The 10629-nt window shown below is 35.8% G+C and overlaps 1 protein-coding gene across 1 annotated transcript; it reads left to right on the forward strand.

Moving 5' to 3' along the window:
* Positions 1-222: 222 nt before the first annotated feature.
* Positions 223-9485, forward strand: LOC141433351 (protein odr-4 homolog). The gene is given in 8 exon segments (XM_074095348.1): positions 223-238; positions 241-317; positions 448-643; positions 1087-1436; positions 3207-3386; positions 3850-4057; positions 4905-5081; positions 7614-9485. Coding segments are annotated over 8 exon segments (1398 nt in total). The 3' UTR covers positions 7808-9485.
* The last annotated feature ends 1144 nt before the right edge of the window (positions 9486-10629 follow it).

Consider the following 10629-nt stretch of genomic DNA (forward strand, 5'->3'; position numbering starts at 1 on the left):
AAACTGTATGGGCACAATTTCTCTGTCTTACCAGGGTGGGATAACTAAAATGTAGCTGTCAATGTCATGTCAACTGACTTGACAGTTTGACGTTTGATTGTTTGACAGTAGTTATAATTGTGCAGCGGTGGCACTGCAAACTAAACGAATCCGTCAAAACCATATTGTTGATGTCGATCGTGTAACTTCCTGTATGTAATTAAATTATTTGAGAGCTTTAAAATGGTTAGAACAGTGTATTCCCCGAGTACTGCCTTCAATACCTAGAACAGTACGCGTCTCAGGAATCCTTCGTTATAGGACTTATTCTAGGTCAGGCATGTATCACAAAATTATAGTACACATACCTCTTAAATAATCAGTAAATTAACACACTCGTTCGCTCTTCAGGGAGCTTACGATATTACTCTGGTGTCAATAAAATAAATAACCAACTTAAAATTGCAGAATACCGCGGCACGAGAGAACGTGATTCATTTGGCTCGCACCCCTGAAGAGAAAAGTCCTGAGACTGTTTCAGATAACAGTTTTTCTTCAGATAAAACAGAGACGGTTAAAAACTTGTCGGGAGTATCAGAAGCGTGGGTAGCCGACCACGCCAAACATGTCACTAGAATGCTGCCTGGAGGAATGTTTGTTCAAGGTTTGAGAAGAGTGCTTCTTAGCTGTCTATACTGTGTTGCTTACAGACTGAACCAGGAGTTTCCGACACTCTTTACATGTTGTAATTTTTTTAGCAACACTTGTTCGTACATACATACTTGCATTTAGCTTGTCATACATATTAAGTTATTCCAAGTCGGTTTCGATGCATAGCTTAAGTACTCCTGGACTAAACATTGACTATTAGAACAACTATTAGGTAAATTAAATTTGCAGGCAACTTACACTATATCACCACATTTGATAACTATAAATAAGCATTACTGATATAGTTATTTATTTAGTTAGGGGATCTCGGAAACAGCTCTAAAAATGTTGATAAATTTGCTATGCCTTGTCTTATCTCTAGGAAAACACATGTTTCTGAGTTTTACTTGATCGTTCAGGTACTCTAACTTAATTTGTGTACATTATGTATTACAGGTATTTTTGTCACAACTGATGAAGATGTTTTTGAAGATCCGAATTGCTTCAGCAAACTAAGAGCCATATTAAACTACACATACAAATTACTCAATACAAATCCATACATGTTTGGTAACTGTCTGGAAATATCTGAAAGACTCATTTTGCACATGTCTACGAGTACTAAAGTATTAACATGCAAAAGCGTTGAGGTTGGACCAGTCAAGAGCACAGTTCTGAAGCCTGTTGATTGGAAATTTTTACCAAAAGCCCAACAATGGCAGAGGCTGGACTGCTATTTTGAATTTGATGATGTTTACCCTGTTATTGTGAAGAAGAGTGGTATCTCTGTGAAACAACAATTTCAGGTAAGTCTTTTAGAGGCATTTTCTATGAAATTTAGATAGGTAGAACTCAGTAATGGTTCTTGCTGTCTGCATCTCATAGAAAATATCCTATAATAATTACATATGAAAATTAAAATTAGAATTTGGCGGTGATCACTTACCTCGAGTGACCTGCCTGCTTGGATGCCAGCTGTTTGATAAAAAAAAATCTTTTTTTTCGTTCACTTAGTACTAATTTTACAATATGCTGTTGTTCCTTTTTAACATAAATGTAATACCTATGCTAAGGGGTATGCTAAAATATTTCAATAAAAACTTAGCCAGCATATCATTCACTAGCACCCCGCCCCGGCTCCGCACCGCACAGGTGCAATATTCAAAAGGTCTCAGTGCCGGTAGCCCATGGGCAAAATTTAAAAAAAAACTGGCCAAGTGTGAGTCAAACTCGCGCATGAAGGGTTCCGTAACATTATCTTTACAACATTGGACATTAGCAAAAATCGTTAAAAAATCACGTTTGTTGTATCAAAGCTCCCCTTAAATATTTATTTTATATTAATTTAAAATATTATTTATCTTTATAGTGTCATATACAACTATATATTCTGTGAATATTTTCAGCATCTACCTGTTGCGGTTATTAATATCGAACAAAAAACTCCAAAAAAAAAACACGTTAGATGTAGGGAGCCCCACTTAATTATTTATCTTATTAGTATTTATTGTCATAGGGAATAAATGATAATCACAGTTCATGAGATCCAGCCTGGCGACAGACAAAGGGACAGTGGAGTCTTAGTAATAGGGTCTCTTTTTTTCCCTTTGGCGCACGGAATCCTTAAAAGGTCTTTAATCAAGGGCACTTCAGACATTTTTCAGCTCCATTCCCAAAAACTACACCTGACCCGCGCATAGATTTTTTTTCAATGAAACGTCCGATTTATATAATTCAAAAGCAATCTACAAGTATTGAAACAGTCTTGAATATGAAATAATTTATTTAGATAAGGATTAATATATATAAAATGGTCTGATTTTATTCAACATTTCTATCAATTTTTAAAATGTAAAAAAGTAGTTATGGTGACATAACTACAATAGTTGGACATGTGGTTTAGCAAAGTTTTTTGTAGATATTAATACATTCTTGAATATTGTAGAACATATTTTTGTTCTATCTTTAATAGTTTCCGCAGCACATGCGATGAAAAACATTTTATAACTATTTCTTTTACACCTTGGGTTACATTATTGACGTTTTAGTACTGATCCCTAATTAAAAAAAAAAATATGATATAGCCTATGTAACAGAGTTATTGTAGCTTCCCAACGGTGAAAGATTTTTTTTTATGGGTCCAGTAGTTTTGGAGCCTATTCAATGCAACCAAACAAACAATCAAATCTTTCCTCTTCATATTATTAGTATAGATTATCAAACACATATTTTAAGAACAATCTTTTGCTTCAAACCCATAATATTATGATATTATATGTAAAAAGTCTGGTAATATTTTGTATAAGTTTGATGCCAACATTCAAAATTATAACATTTCGCTCCCCATGTTACAAAAACTTAGTCATCCTTAAACATATGTTGAAGTGTTAAGTTCAGTCATCAGCCTTAATATTTGCCACAGAGGAGTGTGAAAAAATATCTCACACTACCTACCGGCCCTAGAAATAGAGTTGTGTCAGATAATTATGCACACTTTTTTGTGTTAGATATTGGTGCTGGTGACTATACATGTGAGTTTAGAGGAAACTTTTTAGAGCAAGTTTTTATGTTTTCAGCAAATATTGGAATCAGCCCATAAGACAATTGAAACAAGCGTAATGTTCATAGATGGAGAACTGAAGAATGGTTCAGAAGCTTTAGAAAACTTAAACAAGAAGAAAAAGCCAAAAACAAATGTTAAACCAACACAGCAAGATGTTCTAAAATCTATGCAAGTGTCTTTATTTGTGCCATTTGTAAGTATAACTATATTATTTTAATTTACTATATTGGATTTATCCTATTTATATACAAAACCAGTTGTGATGTTCAAACACTGGCACTTGCATAATAAGTTAGTTTGTTTTAGTTTTTATTGTTAGTTTTAGTATATTAGTCTTATTCTGTATGGTGGTGGTACTGAATGAACCAAATAAATCTTTCTTTCTTTCTTTCATAATGCATTCACCATCCCTTTCTACCCTTATCTTATACCATTTGACAGAAAAATGTTTTGAAAGCAATTTTAATTCTGGATGTGCTGGAAAATATGTCCAGAGCTGTTGTCTCTACTAGATCCGTGTGGCACAGATCTTCATTCCTACAAATGTGACTCAAAATTGCAAAAGTTGAATTCAATATCTTGATAGATGTGTATGTCTTTCTTCGTCTTTAATTTTGTATCTCGGTTTCATTTTTTAAATTTTAACATATTTTTAGGAAAATTCCTTACCGGAGACAGTTGAATACCTCGAGTGTGACGGTAGCATACACTTCAGTGGTGTTGTATCATCCAGTGTGTTCATGTACCCGAAAGCAACGGTCAGTGAGGCTATAACGGCCGTGAAACAGGACATAGTACGGTCACTAGCCTCTCGCTTTACCATGCACTGTGATGCTTTGATTGATGACAACCTACTACCAGAAGGTATGATAAAAAATCTATGTTTTGCTTATCTTGCGAATGTGCGTAAAAAAACTTACACCAAAGTTAATCTTGAGGTGTGTCTACACCTGGGTCTTTAATAACACATATACTTCTTTTCATTCCGATATTCCCGCGGGATCGGAATAAAATACTGAAATCTCAATCTATTAGTTTAGAAACATGAGATTTGACACAAGTGTTTTTATGCAACATTAATAAAGATAACAATCTAACCTTTGGGAATATTTACGGGAATTTTCGCGAAATCTCAAAATTTTAGTTCAAATGCCACATCTGATGGTTAACATGAGCGAAAACGCGGGTAAAAACTAGTTTAGTTAATACAGCTGTGGGTTAACAGCCTTTAATTACTAATTTTTTGCTGCTATATGTAGTTAATTATAATTAACTTTGATGTATTGGCTAGCAGTGATCGAAGACATACTTGACTAAACTTTAAAATGGAACTGGGACTAATTGTGATTGATTTGATATGGTTGAATCGGTTCAGTATCTAAGTCGCGTTTTCCTAAACTAGACTTGCATGTTGCCACGCGGTGGTTACGTTTCACGGAAACTAAAATGGTTCGAATCTGAGTGATTCAAATACAATCAACATTGGGGGAGAAAAGTTCTCGAGTGGCGACAAGGATCCGAAAGACGCAGCGTTGACGGACCTCCCACTAGGTAGTGATTAGTGGTAGATTAACGTCACGCGAGAGTTGTGGATAACCGATCGCAGGTGGCAATTTGTTGTCATTGTGGTGCTCTAAAGAGGTCTTTGTTCAACAGTGGACGTCTTCCGGCTGTCGATGGTGACGATCAAAGACTATCTTTTTTTTTTCAGAAAAAGTATGTTTCAATGAGCCACCCCGCCGTGTCCTAGTGCCAGTGGGCTCGTTGTACCTCTGCGATTATTTATTCCCCGGGGAAGCGCCCGCAGAAGCGTTGCTCTCCGTAAGAGAGTTACTCGATCTGCAGATCACAGAGGCCGAAGTAGTCTGCGATTTGGAGACTCCTGCTGGTAAAATTAATTTTATTTTGTGGCGATAAATATTGCGAAATAGCCGAAGTATCTCGATAAAAGCTATATTTTGCTTGTATAGCTCAACTACTTCTGAAAACGAGTGATAGATATAACAACATTTGATATAACTGTAATATTGGAATAATACTACATTTGAAATAATTCGATTTACTCGAGAAGTATCTAAGCTTCTATGATTGTTATGTAAAATAAACCTGACCTATGCTGACGAATGCATATCAGCAAGACTTAATAATAATCCTGTAAAGTTTACTTCTTGGGCAAACCAAATTATATCAAATGTAGCATTATAACAAATATTGTTATATCTTTTGCGCCGCATCCTCGAAAAACGCAAAGCGTAGCTCGGTCGCCATGTACAAAATATTCAAGGTGTCTTAAAATTACTCAGGAAAATTTCATTCAACAGATGGCTGAATTACTTGGATCACCCCTTTAAATGTTTTTGAATCAAAATGTCACGCTTCTAACGCGGTGCAATCTACTTCGATCAATTTATGGAAACATTTGATAACTACAGCTAAAAGGTTCTGTAAAATACATATTTACAAGGATATTCAGTCAAAGTAAACCAACCACTTGCTGAAATATTCCCGAGGAATTTTAAGAGTAATGAGTTCAAAGAGTCGTTATTATTATAAAGATCATAAAAAAATCATGACCCCTGCATATTTATATCGGCCTTGTCATTACACCAGTACTAAAGGCGCGGATGGCCATTTTATTGTGGACCAGTTTAATGACACAATATTATTAAACTTGAGAACTGTCATAAACTGCGTAAGCTAAGTGATTTTTTATTATGGATTTACTCGTAGGAATATTATAAAAGGAACGTATTTAAATGTTTAAAAAAACACATTTTGAAAAATAAAAGGAAGGAATACGGACTAACTACTTAAGGCCTTTACCCACTACATAGTATTATGCCATGACCGTTATAGGAACGCGTCAGGAACGGAATGTCAAGCGGATACATGACACGCGACGGCGACTGTTGGTTAGGAAAGCCATAGGCATATTCTCATACTTTTCAATACAAAGAATATCTTTATTCGTAATCTCACAAAGATATTATCATGTTTAATGTGTTTAGTCTATACCTGAATGCTAATGCTTTGCCAACTTTAACTTTTTGAACGCCACAGTCGGCAACACACAACAATTTCGTGGCGCCCATGGCACGATTTAAAGCTGTCATGTGTTGCCGAGACTGTGCCGTTCAAAAGGTTTAATTTAATACTAAGATGGAGCAACTCATGTGCCAGTAGTTTTCCCCGGATATCTTACCCTTTACACTGGTACACAACAGCGTAGGCACTGCTAGTCTGCTACTCAGCGGCAGAAGTAACGGATAAGATATTGAACTTGTAGTATTTGCTTGTGTACTTAGTACTTTGTACCTAGTATTTGGATATACCTAGGCTCCTCCGTTTGCACCAGAGATGTGCGAGGAATGTGTTTTTCATGAACCAAAAGAAACGCTTCATTTATGAGTGGGGACCTATTTAGCGTCATGTATGTCTTGTCTTTGTTCTAATTCTATTGTTATGTTAATTGTGATGATTTTATGGCGTTAAATATAGTAGATTGTTGCACCAAGCAGAAAGTTATTTATTAGAGTTAGCGAGGGCTTTAAAAAGCACGAGGGCAATATAAATTACTTAATGCGAGGTGCATAATCTGCTTTTCTTTCAACTATTACTGGAATAGTAGACGAAACAAAAACTCATGCTAAACAATTAATAGGAAAGAAATGTCACTAGCACTCGATGACTCCATTTTTGTTTACATTTGCACTCTCAAAAAATGAAACTCGCAAGGTTCCCGACAATTTTTTTTAAATTTCTTACTTTTTTTTGGCAGAATTAGTAGCCAGTAGCAGATATTTTTACCCGCGATCTGCCAAATTTCGGATGGGCGCCAGGTTGGCCAAAAAAACACATAAAGTTTTTTTTAAATATACGGCTACTTACTGTTTTTGGTAGGATTGGTAGCAACATTTTTTTGTACGCAAGCTGTCAAATTTCATAAGACCGTCAGATTGAGCAACCTAACGCTAGATTTTTTTACACTATGCAGGCTAATTTTATAGCAAAAAAAACTTGTGTTACCTCTTTGGTGGTGCAATTAAAAAAAAATGTAAAACAATGCAATAAAGTATTTTCATACATTTTTTCTGCTCTAGAGCAGAGAGTTGGTAGAAAAAAATATTTTCTTTCTTTCTTCTATTTGCCTAGCCTCGCTCCGCTCGGGTGTTTCCACCAGAGATGTACTGTGCGAGGATAGGTAAATGAAGCGTTTCTATTGGTTCATCCAAAAACACATTCCTCGCACATCTTCGGTGCAAACGCAGTCTAAAAGATAGCATTGGAAAACAGCGGAAATCTGATTTAGATCAGCGACAGGTCAAATGTTGCAAGTCGAATTTCGTCCACTTCTATTAGTCGAAAAGTGTTCAAAATGAAATTATGATGTAGAGTTTAAACAAAATTTTTTAATTTCCAGATACGTCAGAGTTCGACGCATTGGACCGCGACAGTAGCAGCGAAGAAATGCTGGCGACACCACAGGAGGCCAGCCAGTTTATGTACATCACAGGCATTTGTTTCGCCATGCTCGTCCTTGTCATCTCAATTATAGTCCACTATTACGATTCCATTGTCGGTGTCATCGGTAAACTACTGTCCAAGTCCAATTAATTTATTATTTATGGGATTCTCGGAACATCCTGGTAACTTTGACAGACAGCACAAATCGTGATTTGTCGCTTGTTTGTATTCTTTCCTACTGGGTAGTTAAAAAGCGGTAGGTACGCGGAATAGCGAGTCGCAGTCACTTGTGCTAGGCGATGGATTGGCCAGTTAACATATTTTATCTACACCCATATAGTAAATCCTCCATTATGAATACAAAGACCATAGATAATGACCAGCATTACGACATTGGATTCTATTATGAACACGGCTGTATCGTAATGGTCATTACAATCAGATATCTGTATCGTGATGAGATTTCATACAACATTACAGCACCGGGGCGCGTCGCGTCGCGCGCACGAGCAGCAGCAGGTCGTCGCGGGCGCAGCTCGTGGGGCAGACATACCTACCTAGTTCTCGTTAATGCAGGTCATTGTCAATGGTTCTTGAACACATGATAGAGGATTTAATACATGGATGTAGATAAAATATTGTTTGCAACTGTATGTAGGGTAGAGGCACCGTTTTTGGCCAGCAGACATTTGAAGTAATATATAAAAAGTTATAGTATTAAAACAATATGTTTACTGAGTTTTCAAAAGTTTATACTGAAACGAATAAAGCTTATAATGTTTTATTACTATAAATTTATTTCAAATGTTTATTTAAACAATAAATGGCCAAAACGGTACAGTGGCCACAAACGGTACTTCTGCCCTAATTAGGCATTAAAACTACACTCTTGCTTTAAGGACCCCTATTACGATACAGTTTCATAAATAACTATTAAATAATTGCGTTTAAGGTCTCTACACATTACACTACACCGTATCATACCATGACCGTTATATCAACGTGCGAGGCAAAAATATATTATTTGTATTGAAAAGTATAAGTATGAGACTATGCCCACTAGCACGTTTCATAACCAACATGGCATGATACGGTGTAATGTGTAGAGACCTCTACATGTTGTAGAGTCAGCTTGTAAGTTTTGCACCACGATGTTTTGCTCGATGGCAGACTGGCTCAGAATGCCTAATCTATTGCCGTTAAGTACTCGTAAGCCCTCGCTTTGTATCTTTTTTTATTGTGCAATAAAGTTTAATATAGTTAAATGAAGAAGAAGTTTTCTGTAAACTGGGCAATTGAATGATATAAAATTTTGTAAAGTGAGGTTTAATATAAAAAGTATCTGGGCGAACGAGCTTTGCTCGGGCTATAACTCGATAACAAGCGTTTTCTCAGAGATAAGACCAAGCTAGATCGATCTTTCATCCCCGAAAACCCCTACTCACCAAATTTCATCAAAATCGTTTGAGCCGTTTCCGAGATCCATGAAATTATATATATACAAGAATTGCTCGTTTAAAGGCTGCTGCTGCTGGTGTTGCTGGTTTAGATAGATTAGATACAAAATGTACATTTACTTTAGTATAATTCGACAGTTTTCTGATGAAAAAGACACATCGAATTATGTATTTTTACTTAAATACTGTCATGAAATTCTGTTTTTTACCGAGGAAAATAATGTATTTGAAGGTCTACGTACATATAATTAGATTTATGATTTTATCCTGGACGAAGCTAAAGCTAAGCGTTTTATACTGATCGCTATTTATGTACAGAGATCGTGTAATTTGAATTGTGATTTTTTAATAATAAAATGAGTTGTTATAAATATCGTCTTCATAATCCCCTACCATCCCATTAGTTGATTTGTTGATGTACAACAATGTTGAGATTTAATTTTTTATATAACAATAATAATAATATACACAAAAAAAAACATAAAAATTGGTCAAGCCGTTTCGGAGGAGTTTGGTCACAAACACATTTTATATATTAGATTTTCAAGAGTAGAGGAGTAAGCGTATTGAAAAATATCTAAGAGTTATATATAGCTGGAAAATACATAAATAACAGTAGGAATTGAAGGAGGGCGCCACTTTCTTCATAACTGTGTGTACAGTTTACGTCATAAATAAGTGATCTCTTTTGTACCTTGTCACTTTAACGTGGTGTTTGAAAAGCCACACGAAATCATGTAACGACTGGAAGGAACAAGGTACAAAAGTGATCACTTATTTATGACGTTGACTGTACCTATGTAAACTCTTTATTGTACGTAAATTGCGAAACACAATTTACAAACGTTGAAATACAATAATTAATTACGTACAAAGGCGAACCAAAGGCCCTTTAAATGCCACATTTTTGTCATAGAATGTTTGAAAATGTTTTTTTTTGTTTAATAAAAGAACTCAACTACATAGCTTTTTCTCTTCTTTACATTGCTGAAAAAAAAGTTCTCAAGTATTTTCTACTGTTTTGCCCGGACTAGAGTTAATTTTTAACTTCGAGGTAACTGCTAACCCAGTATGATGGCCCAGATGCGATGTATGAAACTGTTAACACGTTCCGCCACAGTGATACAATGTCTGTGACTTTTTAGTTCTTACTCCTACCAGTGCCACGTATTTGTGACTGCTGTGGGGTATGCGATATGCCTAGCGTAAGAGCTTAGTGGATCGCATTCGGCTTCGGCAACGTTCCGCCAAGCCCTTACGCTATGCCAACCTTTAGGAGGTACGAATTATTTTGACACGACATGCGTGTCACTGGCATAGGAGGACAGGCCTTTTCCCAACAGTGGGACATAAAAGGTTAATAAAAAAAAATAAAGAACTAAAAGCCCCTAGAGTACATCTCTATGGAATAACAAGAATCAACAAATATTTTTACATTATTTAAATACCAAAACTAAATGTAGGTTAAGAATTAATAGGTAGCCCCATGGATGGATACTTTTGGATTTTTTTTTA

Source organism: Choristoneura fumiferana, chromosome 12 (genome assembly GCF_025370935.1).
Source record: "Choristoneura fumiferana chromosome 12, NRCan_CFum_1, whole genome shotgun sequence".
Lineage (NCBI taxonomy): Eukaryota > Metazoa > Arthropoda > Insecta > Lepidoptera > Tortricidae > Choristoneura > Choristoneura fumiferana.